This window comes from Diabrotica virgifera, chromosome 6 (genome assembly GCF_917563875.1).
Source record: "Diabrotica virgifera virgifera chromosome 6, PGI_DIABVI_V3a".
Taxonomy (NCBI): domain Eukaryota; kingdom Metazoa; phylum Arthropoda; class Insecta; order Coleoptera; family Chrysomelidae; genus Diabrotica; species Diabrotica virgifera.
In genome coordinates, this window is record NC_065448.1 from 34,660,189 (window position 1) to 34,681,451 (window position 21,263).

General features: G+C 34.9%; 1 protein-coding gene across 1 annotated transcript in view; it reads left to right on the forward strand.

Annotated features, from left to right (window-relative positions):
- Positions 1-21,263, forward strand: part of LOC126886048 (homeobox protein homothorax-like) — a 272,288-nt gene that overhangs the window by 53,523 nt on the left and 197,502 nt on the right. Inside the window, exon 3 of the mRNA XM_050652887.1 lies at positions 10,614-10,762. Coding sequence (XP_050508844.1) covers positions 10,614-10,762 — 149 coding nt within the window. The remainder of the gene's footprint in view (positions 1-10,613; positions 10,763-21,263) is intronic.

Below are 21,263 nucleotides of genomic sequence, written 5' to 3' on the forward strand. Positions count from 1 at the left end.
AGGCTATGTTGGTCTCCTCCGATACTCATGTATTCAGTTTTTTCCATATTCACCCCACTCTGTAAACTCTTCTAATAGTTTTCGCATCATGTAACTAAGATCTTCACAGTCCTGTGCGATGATCACCTGGTCATCCGCAAAGCACAGCGTGTACAAAGTTGAGTCCGTTAGTGGTATGCCCATATTCGTACATTTTTTCTTCCATTTGTTGAGTGCTGCTTCGAGGTATATTTTGAATAGTGTTGGTGAGATACAGCATCCTTGCCTTAGTCCTTTAGTTACTGTGAATCCAGGTGTTATGAGATTTCCCGTTTTAATTCTTGTTGTTTGTTGGTAGTACAACGTTTTTACGGCTTCAACCAATTCTATATTTACATTTGTTTTCTCCAGTGCCTCCCATAATTTAACCAGCGGGACACTATCATACGCTTTTCTAAGGTCTACAAACATCAGATGGACTTCTTGGCCACGAGCAACTTTCTTTTCAATTATCTGAGTAATGGAGAAAACATGATCTATTGTAGATCGACCTGCGCGAAAACCAGCCTGTTCTTCGGCTTCCATATTTTGGTATTCTTCTTCTATTCGATTTTTAATAAGTTTTCCATATATTCTGCTGATACTACTAGTGACTGCAATTCCTCTATAGTTTTCAGGTTTTGATTTATCTCCCTTTTTGTGGATAGTGCTCAGATGTGACTCTTTCCATTCTTTAGGTATTTCATGGTTATTCAAGCATTGCTGGAAAAGTTGTCTTAGCCGCTTAATTAAAACTTTAGGTCCATATTTGATGAGTTCCGGAGCTATATTTCCTGGGCCCGGTGATTTGCCATTCTTCAACTGTTTACATATGGTTTCGACTTCTCTCTCATTTACTCTGATTGGTGATCCTATCAACCTGACGCTTTGTATATCGTTGGATTGTATCTGTTTGAAGGGCTCTCTTGTCTCTGTTAGTAAATCTTCATATAAATATAAGTATGTGTAATACATAATATGCAAATATAAATTTATTTTTATGTATAAAAATACTTAGAAGGTAACTTTAACAGATTTAGTAAAGCCTCAGAAAAACTCATTTTTATGTATCAATTATAAAACTATCGCACTATTCCAAGAAAAATTTTAAACAATTAACCGAGATCGGCCAAACCACTAGTAATAACAGTGAAAATCAAACAAATTTTTTTTCGAATTTTACGAATTTTTTTGAACTCATTTGCGCAAACGTGCACTTGTTTACAATTGTGTTGTTTGTCTAAAAATATGTTACAATTATAGATTATGTTACATATTTTTTTATCAAAATTTAACAGAAAATTTATATTAGAATTCGATAATGATGTTTAAAGTGGCAACGAGGCTGGGCGAAGGCCAGTTCGATTCGGGCCTATACACCAAGCATTTTTTTTTTTTGAGTGAATTTGATGGCCTTGGCCGAGCCAATTAGCCAGACATTTTGTTATTTAAAAAACAAACAAATTTGATTTTTCAATCAGAGGAATTTTTTCTGTATTTCTAACTCTAAACACATAACAAACTAACATTATTATCTACAATTATTATCTAAATAATACTGTTTTGGTTGTTAATTTTTTTTGTAAATTTTTATTTTTTTTTGTATTTTTTGTTGCATTTTTTTTATATTGTTAATTTGTTTTTTTTTATTATTTTTTTTACACATATTTTTATACACCAAGCATAACATGACAAATAAAATCATTGTCCGGCAAGCTGCTTAAATTCAAACGCTTTTTGTACGGAGATGTTAGGTCGGCCTGGTGCGAACGGGCCTATTAATGATATTTAAAATGCCTGAATACGATTCGATGCTTTCTGTGATAATATAATAACAAAGTTGTCTTAACGGACGCTGATGCATTGAGTGATTTAGTACATTTAAAAGTTATTTACATGCTTTAACATAATTTTTGAATATAACTTTTTCAAATTTAAATTTCTTAAAATTATTGGGTAGGCCCGGCCTATCCTGCCTACCCCCAATAGCCACCACTGGTCGCTACATGTCACTTTGTATACACCACTCTGTAATTGCTTTTTCTTTTGCCTCAGTTGTTTGTTGGTGTTATTCCTTTCTTTTTTATGTGATTGGCTATTTTTTTTGATGTTTTGCCTGCATATGTCATAAAGCAGAGTGTACTGGGTTTTTTCTGGGGTGGAGGGAAAACTAATTTCAGGGCTTTCTTATGGAGTTTTTGGTTTAAAAATTTGTTGACTGTTTGTTCGTTGTCCCCATTGTTTACTGCTATTTGCTTAATGATGTTATTCTATCTCGAAAATATTTTTTGACATGGGAATTTCTGTCAATCTACATAACATACTATGGCAGGCTGCTAATTTATGTTGTGTAGGATGGGATGATGAATAGTGTATAGTTGTGTCAGTATGGGTAGCTTTATGAAATACGGAGAACTCTTGTTTGTTTTGCAGTCTGGTAATTTTTAAACCTAGAAAATTTATGGACTGTTTCTGTTCTGCTTGTATTGTCATGCAACTATATACGTCATCGAGATTTTTCTTAAATAGTATGTGATGAATCATTTGAAACCTCGTGTATCACTCATCCTGATTTTAGATATAAAAAAGAGTGTTTCTTTCACTGGGAATCAATTTAAGATAAAATTCACGATTAAACACACGGTGTTTTAAATCGAGAAACTTATTGAATGACACATTAGCTTTCAAAATTAGTGGAGCTAAATCAAACATGCGTGACTGACTCATATGCACAGACAAAGATAGGAAATAGAACAACGATGTCATTTAGTATAACATCAGGACTTCAAGGAGTCCCCCTATCACCGTTGCTATTCAATTTGGTCTTAGGATATGCAATAAGTAAAATATCGTCTCAGCTGACAGGAGATTTGCGAATCGAGGATCAAAACTACTGTTGATCTTTGCTGATGATCTAGATACAGTATCCCATTCTACAAGAGACGTGAGAGAGGTATTTTCACAACTCAAGAATGAAACAGATAGGGTCTTCGAATAAATGAAGAGAAGACGAAATACTTGCTAGTTACTACAAATCCAAGACCAAGAGTTAGGCAGAACATAACTATTAATGACCACAAGTTCGAAGTAGTCAAAGAGTTTAAATATTTACGGACGCTACTCACAGACGACAAACACATAGAAAAAGAGGTTTCTGCAAAAATATATTTGCGGGGAATAGAGCATTATACTCCCTACCATCATTAAGATCTAAGCTATTAAAAAGAAAATATAAATTAAGCCTGTACATGTCATTAATTCACCCAGTTGTTATATAATATATGGAAGTGAAATACGGACTCTACATCAGAGGGAAATAAATAAACTGCAGGTATTTGAAAGAAAGGTTCTTAGAATGATATTTGGCCCCTTAAATAGATGAACTGACAGGAAAGTGGAGAAGGTGCCGCACGTAATGCTGAATTGGTGACTCTAATATGGTATTGAAAATGTGGCAGGATACGTAGTAAGATCAGAGGAAGACAGAGTGTTAAAGACACTGTTCTTTGAAAGACCAGATGGCAGACGATCAGTAGGTAAGTCGTCCCAGAAATAGATGGAAAGATAATGTTGAAGCCGATTTATTTAGGCTGGGGTACAAAAATTGGAATTGGAAGAGCAGACCGTAAAAGAGGGGGGGGCTATAAATAGTGGATCCGGTGAAGACTCATCTTGAGTTGTAAGCTAGTTCAGAAGAAGAGGACAATAGCTTTCAAATGCATTGTATGCATCTCGGATTAGAAATAAATGTAAATGAAACTTATATTGAGTATGTAAGTCTTAAAAGTACTTTGATGATACTAGATCCGAACAACTTCCATCCTACATATGTGATGACCACTTATCAATCACATCAGATGAAGTGGAAAGAGCAATATCACAACTAAAAGATGGCAAAGCTCCTGGACCTGACAATGCATATATTATGCTGAACTCATAAAGCTATTTAACACTGACGGTACTCAACGCCTAACCAAAATATTTAACGACATATATTTAAGCGGAGTAATACGAAAAACATGGTTGAAGTCGACGTTTGTTGCTTTACCAAAGAAAACAAAGTCCGTATCCTGCAGTGATTTCCGAACCATCAGCTTAATGAGCCATATTTTAAAACTATTTCTAAAAATTATACATCAAAGGACATATAGACTGTGCGAAGAAAAAATCAGCCAAACAAAGTTTGGTTTTCGAAATGCAGTGGGTACAAGGGAGGCTCTATTTAGTATACATGTGCTATTTCAACGATGTAGAGACGTAAATTGCGATATTTATGCATGTTTCATTGATTACCATAAAGCGTTCGATACAGTAAAGCACGACAAGCTGATGGAGATATTAACCAATATTGGAATTAACACCTGTGATTAAAGGATTATCAGCAATCTGTACTGGAATCAAACATCCTCTATCCGGACCGGACAGAGGCAGGAGAATCCGACGATATCAAAATCAAACGTGAGGTTCGTCAGGGATCTTAACATCTACTCTGAGGAAATCTTTCAAGAAGCAGTGAATGATGTTGAAGCCGGAATTCGAATTAACGGAGAATGTATCAATAACATAAGATACGCAGCCGACACTGTGGTATTCGCTGACAGTTCTGAAGCCCTACAGGAGTTAATGAACAGAATCGCAGAAGTCAGTCAGAGATACGGACTTTCACTAAACACTAAGAAAACAAAATGTATGATTATCTCTAAGAACAAACAGCAATTTGGACGAATCAGTGTGAATGGTCAACAAATAGAAAGAGTAAAAACATATACCTACCTTGGTACGAACGTCAATGAAGATTGGGACCATTCTATAGAAATCAAATGTAGGATAAAGAAAGATGATTTGTCGATACCCATAAAAGTCAGATTACTACGATGTTATATCTTTCCTATAGTGTTGTACGGAGTTGAGTCGTTGGACTCTCACAGACGCCACCTGTAAGAAAATTGAGGCTTTTGAGATGTGGCTTTATCGTCGAATCCTGAAGATATCTTATACCGACCACATTACTAATGAGGGTATTTTACTGAGAATGCAAAAAGAAAAAGAGCTGTTAATCAACATAAAAACAGCCAAAATCGAATACCTCGGTCACATCACGAGGAACAGTGAAAGATAAGGACTGCTGCAACTGGTCTTACAGGGAAAAGTAGAGGGAAAGCGAGGACCAGGAAGGCGAAGGATTTCGTGGCTGAAAAATCTACGTACGTGGTTCAACACAACCACTACAAATCTTTTCAGAGCAGCAGTGTGCAAAGTACAGATTGCCATTATGGTCGCCAATATCAGAAACGGATAGGCACTACAACAAGAAGAAGAAAAGTACTGTAGTTTACCTTCCGTTTTATGTTTTTCCTCTAAATAAAGTATTTTCTATTATAATTATTTTATTAATGCATACATAAATAATAAATATTATCTTTTCTTATATTATTATTATTAGACTATCAACCAACAATGTTAAAACCACGGATTCCCTTGTAAAAAGTGCGAACAAAAACAATACAAACCTCTTGACTCCTTCCACTCTAATTGTCATTGCTTTCATCGCTTAACGACCCTTCTTCTGTTCTCAGTCAGCAAACCGCGTGTGTTTGTGATTCTGGTAATGACTACAATTCGACGGAGAACAAACAACAAACAGTTGAAAATCGGAGGTCGACCCTAATCTGATTTCTTCCCCTTTGCCAGTGACTCATTAACCCCCTCTAAACTGCTCACCCTCGCTTGTTTTTGCATAAACGACACGCCGGCACTGCACTCTCACACGTTACAACACCCGCAAAATTGCGTACAGTAATTAGACTTTACAGCGGCGTCCACAAATGACCCCCGCGAATGTTATGTACCACTTATAACAATAATTTCTTTAATAGCATTTTAAAATCAGTCAGAACATCGAATTTGTGCATCTCAAGTTACAGTTTTATTTTATTATTAATCGAATTAGTGTTACTTTTCCTTTTTTAACCAAAAATATTATTTTTATTTTCCCAATTTTTTTTAAATGTGCTCTACAGGCCTTGTAGACCTAGAGCTTTACAATTTTACATAATACACATGTAGGCTATTGATTATGTATTTTAGAAAGGAACTACAACGTTAACGGGGTTTTATTGTTTCATATAGTCAATGGACCTCTATATATGAAAAACCCGCGGAGTGCTACCATTTAAAGAGGTGCGTTTTTGAGAAAGGGGTGAATTAGTCCCTAGACACAGGGCGAATTAGGGTGAGTTCTATGCACTTTTGGTACAAACATATCTACAGGAAAATTGTTCCAGGTTAAATTTAATATCGAAACATCACATTTTAAAGTGAAAAATATTTTTTTTTACAAAAATATATTCAAAAGAAAAGCCAGAAAAAAACACAAAAGATAGCAATTTTGATTTTTGGCCCATAACTTTTTTCTACGTGCATATTGGTATAGGCATTGGTTTACAGAAAAAAAACTAACATTATTATTCTTTAAAATGACGTTCAGTAGAAGTCTCTATGATTTATAGTTTCCAAAATATGATTTTTCAAAATTCGCCACTCACAGCGATTTTGGTCCATTTTCCTTGTTACTTCTCAAACATTGTTCTGTAACTTTTTTCTACGTAGCTTTAGGTATAATCAATGTCACATTTAGTGGGAAGTAAAGTCGATTACCTTTAAAATGGTTTATTGTAAAAGGCTGTATGACTATTTTTAAGCAAGATATGGTTGTTCAAAGTTTTATACTTTTAATGATTTTTGATATATTCAACGATTATTTTTAAATTTCTCATTTTAACTTTTTTTATTGTGTATGTAGGTATATACAAATATACATTGTCTAATAAAAAAGAAAGCCTATTTTATTTACTGTAAAATGGTGTATCGTAAAAAATTCTGGGACTATTTTTAAACAAGATATGCTTTTTCAAAATGTCACATATACACATGCAATAGGTCCGACTAGTTGGAATCATATGGAAAACTTTTTTATTATTAACTTTATGAAAAAAATTATTCTTTATAAAATGCTCTGCATAGCCTAATACATAAGATGCAATCATCAGGTATAAAATTTCATCAACAGTGTACGAGGTATATTAAAAAATATGGATTTCGCTCAAGAGTAAAGTACCTTTATATTTCATAATATCGAAAAGTTTTATTAAGAAAAGTTATTTAGAATTAAAAATTATGTTATAATATGTAATCATATTTTTCTAATTTAATTGATTACGGATACCTTTGGATATTCTACGGATATCTTGTTTAAAAATAGTCCTAGAATTTTTTGCAATACACCATTTTAAAGTAAAGAAAATAAGCTTTTTTTATTCTACAATGTATATACCTAAATGTACAATAAAAAAAGTCGTAATGAGAAATTTAAAAAATAATCATTAAAAATCTCAAAAATCATTAAAAGTATGAAACATTGAAAAAGCATAACTTGCTTAAAAAGAGCCGTAGAACCTTATACAGTAGACCATTTTAAAGGTAATTGGCTTCTATTTCTACTTAATGTACCATTGGATATACCTAGAAATGCGTAGAAAAAAGTTACAGAACAATGTTTGCGAAATAATGGGGAAAATTGTCCAAAAATGATGTGAGTGGCGAACTTTGAAAAATCCTATTTCGGAAACTGTAAATCTTAGAGAATTTTACCAAACTAAATTTTAAAAAGGAAGGATGAAAGTTATTTTTCACTAAAGCAATGCCTATACCTATATCCCTGTGGAAAAAAGTTATGGGGAAAAAAACAAAATTGCTTCCTTTCGTGTTTTTTTCTTGCTTTTCTTTTGAATATATTTTTGTAAAAAAAAATATTTTTGACGTTAAAATGTGATATTTTGATTATAAATTTAACCTGGAACAATTTTTCTGTAGACGTACCTGTGCTAAAAGTGCATAGAACTCACCCTAATTCAACTGTGCCTAGGGACTAATTCACCCCTTTCTCAAAAACGCACCCATCTAAATGGTAGCACTCAGCGGTTTTTTATAATTTAGAGCTCCATTGACCATATGAGACAATAAAATCCCGTTAACGTTGTAGTTCCTTTTAGCTCTCTTATTTTGAACATAATCAATAGCCTAATGACCGTATAAATACTAATGTCTTATATGTAATTTTATTAAATTTCTATGTAAAAATCGCTGCACCATGGTTCTCCATTGTATCCTATTGTTCGCCTTCTGTTTCCAGTCTGTAATTTTCATCGATCATATATATCTTCCTGAAACTTTTCTCGCCATCTTTTTCTTGGTCTACCTCGTCTCCTTGTCCCAACTGGTCTTCTTAGCAGTACCATCTTTGGCATTTTTGCTCTATCCATTCTCTCGACATGACGTGCCCACCTGATTCTTTGTGCCTTTGTGTATCTTGTTATACTTGGTTCGTTGTAAAGCATCCTTAATTCTTGATTGGTTCTTCTTTGCCAACTGTCTTCTGTATTTTCCCCAGAAAATCGGAAGCTCTCAGTAGTTTCCGTTCCCACCTCTATCATTTCTTCTTCTGTTTTGTTTAGCACCCATGTCTCAAATCCGTAGGTGACTGTTGCTCTTATCACGGTTTTGTATATTCTGGTTTTCATCTTTCTTGATACGTACTTTGACTTTAATAAATATTTTAAATTGGCGACATTTTGATTGCCTTTTGCTATCCTGTGCTTTAGTTCATTTTGCTCGTATCCTTTTTCGTCTATTATGACCCCTAGATATGTAAAATTGTTTACTCTTTTAAATTTATACTCTTTTCCATCGAACGCTGTTAACTTTAGCATATCTTCAGTTTCTCTTTCTGTAGTTCCTAGCACCATGTATTTAGTTTTTTCTTAATTTATTTCTAGGTCGAATTTTTTTGCGTCTGTCACTAATCTTCTCATAATTCTCTCTAATTCGTTGTTCCTTTTTGCTAGCAGTGGAAGGTCGTCGGCGTAGGCCATGCATTGATGCTCGTTACGGTAGATCGTTTCTTGTGTTTCTATTCTGCTATTCCTTACAATTATTTTCAAAAACAGATTAAATAACACTGTCGATAGAGGGCCACCTTGTCTCCGTCCTTTTTTGACTACAAACTCTTCCGATTTGTGAGTGTTCCACACTATTTCATTGCTTGTCATATTTAAGGTCATTTTTATCAGCTTGATTAGTTTTTCTGGTATTTTCAGTTGTCTTAGTGCTTTGTACATTTTCTTCTTATCAATTTTATCATAAACCTGTTTAAAATCTATGAATAGCGCATACAAAATCATTTTATGTTCGTAGCAGGTTGTTTGGATTTCTTTTATGTTAAATATTTGTGCTGTCGTCGATCTGTAATTTCTACCTGTATTTCTGTATACCTCTAATCTTTCTCTCACAATCCTAGCAAATATTTTGTAGCACACGTCCAGCAGAGCAATACCCCTGTAATTTTGCACCATCGTTGCATCCCCTTTTTGTTTAACGGGATTATCCAGGCTCTGGCCCACTCTTCAGGCATCCTTTCTTCTTTCCATATAAGTTTTATCAGTTCATAGACCTTTTCCTGTAGTTTTCTTCCTCCTGCATTTCTGCACATATTTCATGTTGACCTGGACTTTTATTGTTTTTTAGTTTACTTACAACTCGTTGCACTTTCTCTTTGGTTGGTTCGGCTATTCTAATTAATTATTTTCCCAATTAATTTCTTATATTCTTGTTTTCTTACATATACTCGCCCATTTTATAATCAACTATTTTCAATGGGAAATAAGCCACAATTTTACCAAAAAAATGATTTAAAAAAAATTATTTGATTATAAAAATGCCACAAGGAAATAGCTTCCTATCCTATAGATGGATGGTTATATAAATAGAAGTTCTATCTCACCGTGGTTGCAAAAGCAACTGATGCAGTTAAATTTATACAATGTTGTTCTAAAAACTTTTTATTTGTAAATATGCAGAGAAACATTCTACTACAACCTAGTACTAGAAATAACTTTGCAGATGAAAAAATACTATTTAGGTTAAAAGGATCATATGAAAGAATAGGCAAATGTAAACAACAAAGGTGTCTGCTTTTAGTTTTGTATACACATCAGCTTTTTTTATATATATAGAAGAAACAATGGCTTCAATGTAACAAATAATATTTGAGATTAATTTTTTTATTTGTAAATGTATGCATATGTATTTTCTTCAGAAAGAAGACAGCATTTTGCAGGCATAAAAGTTCGTATACAACGTCATCCTCCTCTCAGGCTGCCATCCTCACTATTATAATTAACAACAACCTATTCTTTCATTTGGATTCAGCAATATTTCTTTTAAACCCAAAATTACTTTTATTTTGTCCAATATTCATACTATTCAAATCTAGAGGTATGCTACACGGACAATCGACATACCCACTATCAAACCACTATTCCAAAAAGACTCTTATCCAAGTTTGTTTAATAGGGCTGTTCATCACCGTCATTTTTCTCGTACTCTGGAAATATGACGTACGTCATACGTCATTTGTCAAGAGTACGAGAAACATAGCGTTGATGAATAGTCCTATTGTTAGGGCCAATTTTAGGTTTTTATGTTTTTTGTTAGGTTGTAATTACTCTAAAAAGCATTGAATTTCTTGATTGTTGCAGGTGAAGCGAGTAATGCGAGTATCGGTAGCGGGGAGGGCACTGGAGAGGAGGACGACGATACGAATGGAAAGAAAAATCAAAAAAAGAGAGGCATATTTCCCAAAGTAGCAACAAATATACTCAGAGCGTGGTTATTTCAACATTTAACGGTAAGTGGAGCCTACTGTATAAAACTATATACAAGTCGAAAGAAATATCTGAAGTCGCCAAGGTCGCAAATTTTGGTTATGCGACGTTGTCAGATCAATCGAGTTTCAAAGGTTTTTCTGATATTTATATGTTACGTGTTTCTCAGTAAAATTTCCTTCTGCGTAAATTTTAAAATATTGTGTATAATTTCACAAAATTGTGCACTTAGTGTCCTATTTTTCATGAGACTTGTAATATTCATGTTTATTAAAAAATATTAAATGTATTTTAAATAAACAACTATTCGCCTATTTTATTTGGCAATGTCGCAAAACCACAGATTTCGTGCACAACGTATTTTAAATTGATGTTTACTCTTTGCACCAACGCGTTCAACTGACGTGCCGTCTCCTTGATTTGCTACTTAAGTGACCTTCGCGGTTTCGGATAGTTCTGTACAATTGTACTCGTTGATGATTTATCCACGGGGTCAAATTAGACTATAAATATGACAAGCAATTGAAAGGGTTTGAATTATAATAGTTGAATGGATTAAAACCTTTTTTGACTTTTTGAAAACGCAAGTTTAAATAATAGTACATTGTTTACCGGGTAGGAAAAGCTTAACATTCCTGGACGACTGTGAAGATTGCTAAGTCGAGGCGCAAGCCGAGACTTAGCAACACAGAGTCCAGGAATGTGGCTTTTCCTACGAGGTAAACATACTATTTTTCCGCAAATCGTTTAAAATTCGACAGATATTGATTGATTAAAAAAAAAAACGCGATAATTTTATTCCCAAATAAGTGGTGCTTTGAAATTCCTAATAAAATTACTTGGGTTACTATGGAAACGTATTGAGGTTGAATTGTCAAACTTGACGCTTATAAATTTAATTGCTGGTGTTCTCGAAAGTAAAATGATAAGTGATGATGAAATTTCCATTCCTGGGACTCCTCCAGAGCTGGTTGAGGCAGTGAATACTGCTTCATTAGAATTATTGCCAAAGAAATCAAGAGAAAAGTACGAAAATGCATACAGACGTTTTATGGATTATCGCATGAGTAAAAATACGAGTTCTTTCTCAGAAAATGTTGTAATGGCATACTTCCTAGACCTTTGTTTAAAGATGAAATCTTCAACATTATGGGCCAATTATTCAATGCTGAAGTCAACCCTTGCACTTAAACACAATGTAGATATATCTACATACTCAAAACTTCGTTCTTTATTGAAACGGCAAGCTCAAGGTTATAGGGCAAAGAAATCTAAGATTTTAACGAAGGAAGAAATTAAAAAATTTATCCAGGAAGCTCCAGATAAAGAAAATTTAATGATTAAGGTAATTTACAAGGTTTTAATAGCAATGTGTTTTCTATCATTTATGTAGAACACTAACAACTGTACGGAAATATCATTTCCTTACAGTAAGGAAATGACATTTCCTTACAGTAAGGAAGTCCTGACTTTTTCTTCAAGAAATTTTGACAGGAATGTCAAAATTTCCTGGCGATTTGCGGAAAAAATATATTCCGATAAATAACAAACCAAATAAAATTCACTTCTATACAATACGGATCCCCTTATAGTCCAGGGCGGATCTGTTTTGAGATGGACGTTGAGAGGTGACTCAAATTTTTTTGCAGAAATTGCTTGAAAATAAATCAAATAATAATATTTGAGTTATCCTCCCTCTCAAAAAGGTCCGGAACATTGTTTAAATAATCAAAATGTAAAAAAATTAAGGAAAAATTCGATTTTTTTCTTCGTTTTTTGATTATAACTTTAAAAGTATTCATTTCCGAGAGAAGTTGTACTGACATAAAAGTTGCGTATTTAAATTTCCTACAATATAAAATTGGTTAAAAATTTAAAAAATAGTCACCCTAGTTGCAAAATAGCAATAATTGCGACAAAACCATACAAAAAGAAGTATTCGCATTTTACGTTTTTCAACCATTTATGCTACACTTAGGACCTTCATATTTCACCCAGAAAAACTTTATGATACAGTAAAACAATACTGTAAATTTCTTTAAGATCGGTTTAATAGATTTTGCAAAATAAATTTTGCAATCCAGCTTTCGCAAAAAAAATTCATTTTTTCAAAATGTTACAGGACTGGAAATAAAGCAGATATCAAGTTAATTTTTTTTTTGCTTATAGAAGTGTACTGTACCTTTCATATGCAATTTTCAAAATTAAAATCGATTAATTACCACGGCGTCAGAAAATTTTTGAAATTAACAATAATTTTTGGTGCTACGCGCAGGACAGCGGTGTTCGATTCACACAAGTTGATTTCCACCAAAATTTCTTCCAATCTTTATCTAATATATTATTTTCTTACTCTATATTTTGTTGTCTTTTAATATGTTAATTCAACAAAAATCAAACTAATTTTATTATTGTTTGTGAAATATTGTTTAAACAATTGCATATGTTTAAAAATAATAAACTTTTATTATTTAAGTTAAAATATATGAACAAATAAAGTTTTTGCTAATAGAAGTGTTATTTCAAAGGATAGAGTATGTGTTTTTTTTTGCAATAAACAAATTTATTTATTTATATCGAAATGTAATAAAAATTAAAATGTATCAATCATTATCAAAGGTCATTGCAATGCCCAATCAGAGCAAACTATCCGCTGTCCTGCGCGTAGCACCAATAATTAATGTTTATTTAAAAAAAATCATGACGCCGTGGTGTTAATCGATTTTATTTTTGCAAAATTGCGAATTAAAGGTACAGTACACTTCTACATATATGCAGAAAAATTTTCAACTTGCTATCTGCTTTATTTTCAGTCCTGTAACATTTTGAAAAAATGAATATTTTTTACGAAAGCTGGATTGCAAAATTTATTTTGCAAAATCTATTTAACCGATCTTAATAAAATTTACAGTGTTATTTTATTATATCATAAGGTTTTTCTGGGTCAAACATGAAGGTCGAAAGTATAGCATAAATGGTTGAAAAACGTAAAATACGAATACTTGTTTTTGTATGGTTTTTTTTCGCAATTATTGCTATTTTGCAACGAGGGTAACTATTTTTTAAATTTTTAACCAATTCTATATTGTAGTAAATTTAATTACGCAACTTTTATGTCAGTACAACTTTTCTTGAAAATGAATACTTTTAAAGTTATAATCAAAAAACCAAGAAAAAAATCGAATTTTTCCTTAATGTTTTGACATTTTGATTATTTAAACAATGTTCCGGACCTTTTTGAGAGGGAGGATAACTCAAATATTATTATTTGATTTATTTTCAAGCAATTTCTGCAAAAAAATTTGTGTCACCTCTCAACATCCAAATGTACTACTATTTTTACAGATGAGCCCTGGTCTATTAAGAAAAGCAAACTAAATGCAATCTTTGACATTGATGCCGGTGAACGGAAATAAATGTTAGTGGAATTCGGATAGGTAGGACAAAGGAATATCTATAGTCAATACCCAAAAGCCGGTGAGCAACCAAGGTGAGGTGTAGTACAGAAACGATCGATCAACTTTCGATCTCAGGAATGGGAAAGAACGATGGGCTTTAATCAGTACTCGGAGGCTGGGATAGAAGTTCTTGTCAGATCAATACTCTGGATCGAACTTAGTAGTTCTTGTCGGTTATCGCGACATCGGCGACTTCAACAGCCACCACGAAATGTGGAAGTACACCACGAATGATGAAAATGGGGAGGCACTAGTAGAATTCTCCGAAGAGCAAAACACATACCTAGTTTTTGATGCCAAAGACAGAGGAACATTTAAATCAGCTGCATGGAGAAAAGAATATAACCCAGACCTATGTTTTGTCTCAAAAGATACCAATGACAGACCACTAACAACTGCGAGAAGTGTCCTTGCAGACTTCCCACATACTCAACATCATCCGGTGCTTATCACCATCGGAATATCAATTCCAATAATTAGATCATATCCTCGACCCAGGTGGAATCTTAGAAAAGCAAACTGGAAGAAATTCTCTGAACAACTAGACCGGACCTTGAGCTGGGTCCCTCCAACCAGCAAACATTATGAGAGGTTTGTGGGCGCAGTAATAAGCACTGCCAAGAAAACCATCCCTAGGGGGTATCGCAAAGAATATGTGCCTGGATGGACTGAAACATGTGAAGACTTATACACGAAGTTTCTCGAAAGTGGTGACCGAGAAATAGCCGATGAGCTTTTACACAACATCGATACAGCTAGACGCCAAAAATGGATAAAGACTGTCGAAAACCTTGACTTCAAAAAATCAAGCCGGCAGGCATGGTCCTTGTTGCGGAAAATTGGAGGAGCTAACCAGCTGGAATCCAGAGAGTCTAAAATGTCTCCTAACAAGGTTGCCTCCCATATAGTATCTCTATCCAGAGCTCCACGAGATCGAACACATACTACCAACGTGAAAAGAGACTTAAGGGCATTAAAACAAATGAACAGAACGAACTCCGAATATTCAGCAAGAATACTTATTTCTGAAATCACACATGCGCTGAAAGAAATGAAATCAGGTAAAGCACCTGGGTTTGATGGTATCCATCCAGAGTTCTTGATACACAGTGGTGCATACACGAAACAGTGGCTTGCAATGTTCTTTAATGATATACTTCAGTCAGGTAACATTCCTTTCTCACTTAAACGAACAAAGATAATTGCAATTCCGAAACCGGGCAAATCAAACGATAAGCCAGAAAACTACCGCCCCATAGCTCTACTCAGCATGGTATATAAACTATTAGAAAAGCTTCTCCTCAACAGAATTAGTCACAGGATACTAGAAAATGTCCCCATTGAACAAGCTGGCTTCCGCCCTCATCGAAGCTGTACGGACCAAGTGCTGTCATTAACAACTTTTATAGAAGCTAGTTTTCAAAAGAAACAAAAGACAGCAACAGTATTTATAGATCTAACAGCAGCATATGATACTGTTTGGAGACAGGGATTAATATATAAACTGGCCCGCATTATCCCCTGCAGAAAGATAATTAACCTCATTGACAACATGCTGACCAACAGAGCCTTCCAGGTTATAATGGGAAAGGAGACGAGTAGACAGATGAAACTTAACAATGGTCTTCCACAGGGTTCTGTCCTTGCCCCTTTACTTTTCAGCCTCTATATTGCTGACATGCCTGAAACCGAATCTCGGAAGTTTGGATATGCTGACGACTGGACCCTTGCAACAAGCCACCAATCTTTAGAAACTACAGAAATCACTCTCACGAATGACTTATCCATCCTCAGCGAATACCTTAAGAAATGGAGACTACAGCCAAGTACTACAAAAACTGAAGTATCAGCTTTTCATCTAAACAACAAGTTGGCAAACAGAGAATTGCGAGTGTATTTTAATAACAAGCTGTTAAAACACAATAAATACCCGAAATACCTTGGGGTTACTCTAGACAGAACGCTCACATTCAGAGAACACCTGACGAAAACAGCAGCAAAATTGAAAACACGCAACAATATAATACAGAAACTCTGCGGCACTACATGGGGGTCCACAGCATCAACATTAAGATCCTCTGCTCTTGGCCTGATATATCCGGTGGCAGAATACTGTGCTCCAGTGTGGCTAAATAGCAGGCATACCCACCTGGTCGACACCCAACTAAACCGTACTATGCGTATGATAACAGGCACAATTAAGCCCACCCCTACAATGTGGCTACCTACCCTTAGTAATATAGCACCACCCAACCTACGCCGCGAACATGCATTGGTTAAAGAATATAACAAAATAATGGACAGTCGCCAGCTTCTAGTCCACAACGACATCCCCGATATTCTTGGAAACCGTCTCCGATCCAGGTTACCCCCTCTACAATCTGCTCAAGCGCTGCAGCAATCCAACTTTGACTTAAATACCCGATGGAGAGAAGATTGGGAAAGTAGGACAGATCCGCATTACCATAGTCTACCGGACATCATAGGGAAACCTGGCGAATTTGAACGTCCCCGTAAGATTTGGGCAGCCCTTAATCGAATTCGAACAAACTGTGGAAGATGCGCCGACTCCCTCCACAGATGGGGTAAACTCCCCTCGCCTTCTTGTGACTGCGGCGCTGCAAGACAGACGATCAGTCACATTGTTCAGGACTGCCCACGCAGAGCATACACAGGCGACCCTATAGACTTTGTAATGGCAACCGAAGGGTCAATCGAATATATAAAAAAATTGGACATCTGTTTGTGATGCATTGTATAATGCATAAATCTAACTATATTCTGTGATATACTTAAGCCATACGCTAAATAAAAAATAAATCGCGACATTTTATACTCTCGGCCGGTGTTTCATCTCCAGGGCGCATCGATAATAGTGGTTAGTTGTTGCTGGAGGTATATACAGGATCCAAATGTGGAACCGATCATTACTTTCTGAAAACAAGGGTTTTATTCCCATCTTTATAAAGAAATAATAATACCAAATAGACCCTGGAAGATGAAGAAATAAAACCTAAAAATTAATTCGGTACACTCTAGACAGTTTAGACCACGATAGCACAAACAATTTATATAACAATGAATTTAAAGAAAAACTAAGTAGGGAGAATTTTGCAAGCCATTACGAATATTTAAAAAGGTGCATTCACGAAGCGGCGAAATAATCATTAGGAGTAGATGAAGAATACAATAAAAATAAACCCTATTGGTGGAAACCGGAAATTTAAAGAGCAATAATAGCAACTATAAAAAGAAGAGCTAACTGAGGGTTTTCGATAAAACGGGCTCCAACGGAACGAGGCGTGGCGCGCTTTCCAAGATAAAAAAATGTAACAGAAAAAGATAAAAACTGAAGACGGGAGTCAAAGCAACGTGAAATTATCGTTATTTCCCTTAGAATTTTGTGATTTACGATCATTGGACAAAGACCAACTTCCTATTTATGACTGGAGCGGAGTGGCTTGGCTTGTCCCCTCGTTTGTCGGTAAATGAGGACAGTTCAGAGAAAATCAGAAGCTTAAACAGGCCCCATCCAACTCGGCAACAGAAGTACGGTCATTGAAGTGGTAATTTTGTGGTCTAACTATGTGTAGGAATATCTGGAATACCTGGGCCATATAATGCGCAATGAACAACGATATGACCTACTTCGGACCATACTTCAAGGTAAAGTGCATGGGAAAAGAGGTCCAGGACGAAGAAGAATATCCTGGCTGCATAACCTGCGAAAATGGTTTAACTTAACCACTACCGGACTTTTCAGGGCTGCAGTCAACAAAGTCAGAATAGTCATGTTAGTGTCCAACATCCGTAACGGATAGGCACCATAAGAAGAAACTATGTGTATCATTGTGTGAATTAACCAACCTACAAATATATCTAACGGCAATACTGGAGGTGTACTGTGATACTCGTAAAGAGATAATGTCTGAACGATTATATTAAAAGTAAATATTTATTAATTTTACAATAACTTGGGGTGTCAAATGTGCTCTCTTTTCTTTTCACTGTTATATATTTGCTATTTCTCTTTGCCGACGTTTAGCTTGGTATACTGGTGAAGCGCGCCTCATTACACTCCGTTGGTTGCCGCCTTTAGACACATAACTTGACCTTGAGTGACGACTATGTTTAATATAAATGCACAATTTTACTACACGTAGAGTAAGTATAACATTGTGACAAATCTAAAAAAATGTACCTACCTACTTAAAAGTCCATTAAAAAAAATCGACTTTTTTAATCATATTTTAACTGATTAAAATATTGATAATAGCCTTAAAAGATTTAAGAAAAAATATTCTTAACACACCCTCGCATTCTGACTTCTCTACCAACATCAAAAGAAAGCCACAACTGATTCCATTCTATTCTTTTCAATCAATCGAATATTCTACAGTCAATCCAAAATACATAAGGGGTGGCTGCGAAGTTATTTGTACCCCTTGGATTTAACGGCTATTTATAACGTCCCGATAGAAACGTAAAAAACTAGTCTTTCCGGCTACGAGATTTCATTTCCGGTATGGATGCATCTGAGGCTGTATTTCCGGTGAATATATCCCAGTTTATCCCGACAGGAAAACTCATCGCAGACATGTGTCCTGCGTCCTTAACGGATGAAAAATTCCGCTGAAGTAATTTTTACGTTCTGACATATTTTTTGTAATGGTACTGGTTGCTCAAGATTTTTATTTGAAAGAAGTAAAATCTAGGTCTTTGATAAATTATTATTAAATGTACAAAATTTTAATTGTTATTGATTTATGTATTTATTAATTGAAATATGACATAAAAATAAAAATTATCAAAGTTTTTCCGATTTTATGACGACACCTTGTAATAGTCTACTCCGAAAAGTTTTCGAACAGAAAATTAAAAGCAAAATGTTTATCATTGATAATAAGTATTATTTTAGATGAATACGTAGACAAATACAAATATCTTGGCTACTGGTTCAATGTACTTGGCTACTGGAATACCTATGTCTACGTCTACCAGATTGGTTGACGTGAGTCATCTCCTCGAGGTCATGCGTATATTGTACCCTTTGTTTACGCTTTTAATTCTGTCGATTTTCGACATATGCGCGCGTCCTTGAGAAGCAAGCTTAATAGAAAACGAGCTTTCCAGAAAATCACTACCTTTGTGGCATCACCTGATACAACATCATCTGCAGCAGGAAAAAAAAAACATTAGGAAGAAGTATTTCCAGGCTACGTGATGACTATAAAAGCATCGTTACCAAATATTTTACTTCTTTGGCATGAACAGATACAATAAATTTCACATTTCCAATAACATTGGAGATAGTGTAGTTAGTTTTGTGTTTTATGACAAATACAAAGTAATGACTATAATAATATACCAAAAGCTAAATCAACATTTTCCATTAAAATTAATATAACGGTCTCAAAGACTAATGTTATTAAACGCGTAGATAATGCCAAATAATTCAGTAATTTTGGCCGAAAGTTTGCTCAACCTGGGGCTAAGTTTCGTGACCTCTGCAGCTCAGCACGACCGAACTTCAGGTCGTAACGAAACACTGCTATAAAATTATTATTATAAATGTGGTGGTGGCTGTGCAGGAAATTAGAGGACCCTCACGTACAGCCGGGGATTAAAAGAAGGCCCCTAGGACCGCTCATTCTCTGCTTGTGGCATTTAATACAGCTGTCGGGTATTTCGGACATCACAAGGATATGAGCTTATTATCTGAATTTATTTAGCCACTTCGAAATTCGGATTTTAACGGAATTGTTACAAAATCAACTGAAAACACATTATTAAATGGAGAATAAATGGGAGACTGTAATCCTATCCCATTAACATTTTTGACGAGTGTTTGAGGATCGTTTCTTTTGCTGTGCTGTAAAAACTTTTAAAACTTATTTAAAATGTATACTTGCAAATTCTTGTTTTGAAAATTTATCTGATCATTGATTTATTTTAAAACAATATTCACTACAACAACATTCCAACAAGTTTACAAAAATTGACCAGTTTCTTCGTGTTTTATGTTGATCGGTATGTTTCCAATTACGTATTACACACCACAATCAATCATGATAAAGAGCAATCATAAATCAAGAAGGACCTTCTTCTTCTTCTTCTTCTTCTTCTTCTTCTTCTTCTTTTATATAGGCAGTAATGCCTGTTTTTCTTCAACGGTGCCTTTCATTCTGCCCCTAAGTTGTCATTCCATCTTTTCCTTGGGCGTCCTATTATACTTCTCCTGCCTAACGGTGACTTGTCCCTGGCTATTCTTACTATCCTTGATTCAGACATCCTGCTTATGTGCTCATTCCACTCTTCTTTTCTGTTCTTTACCCAGGTATTTATATTGTCTACTCCACATATGCGTCTGATTTCCTCACTTCTTACCCTATCCTGTAGTCCTTTTCCAGCAATCCTTCTTAAGATCTTCATTTCGTTGGTTTCCAGATGTCTTCGTGTTTTGCTTGTATCTGGTCTTGTTTCGGCCGTGTAAGTCATAACTGGCCTAATAACTGACATATATTCGGGCCTTTGTTTCCAATCTTAGGTGTTTGTTTTTCCAAATTGTGTCGTTTAGGCATCCGGCCGTTCTACTGGCTTTAATTATTTGGTCTTTTACCTCTTCTTCGATATTGTTGTCGGCTGATAGATTAATTCCCAGATATTTGAAAGTCATTACTTGTATAATTTGATTGTCTAACTCCAATTTGCATCTAAAGGACCTGAAATTTTAAAATCTGAAGTTCATTGTACAATAAAATTAGCCAAAAACAAGAAAGCAACTGGATCAGTCAACAGACAACATCCCAGCTGAAGTCTTAAAAATTATACAAGAGGACCGCATCAATGCTCTGGTTAAGCTCTTTAATTACATGTATCTCTCTCTTCAATCCTGACCCCCTGGAGGGAGTGTAGTGGTCGACGTGATGTCGTGTATTGTCCGTCTCCAAATATCTCTGTCTCTGGTCATTTCTTTTAACTCATGCATAGGTCTTTTGCATATTCCTGTAATCTGATCGATCCATCTTGTTGGGGATCTTCCTCGTGATCTTCGGCCTTCCACCTT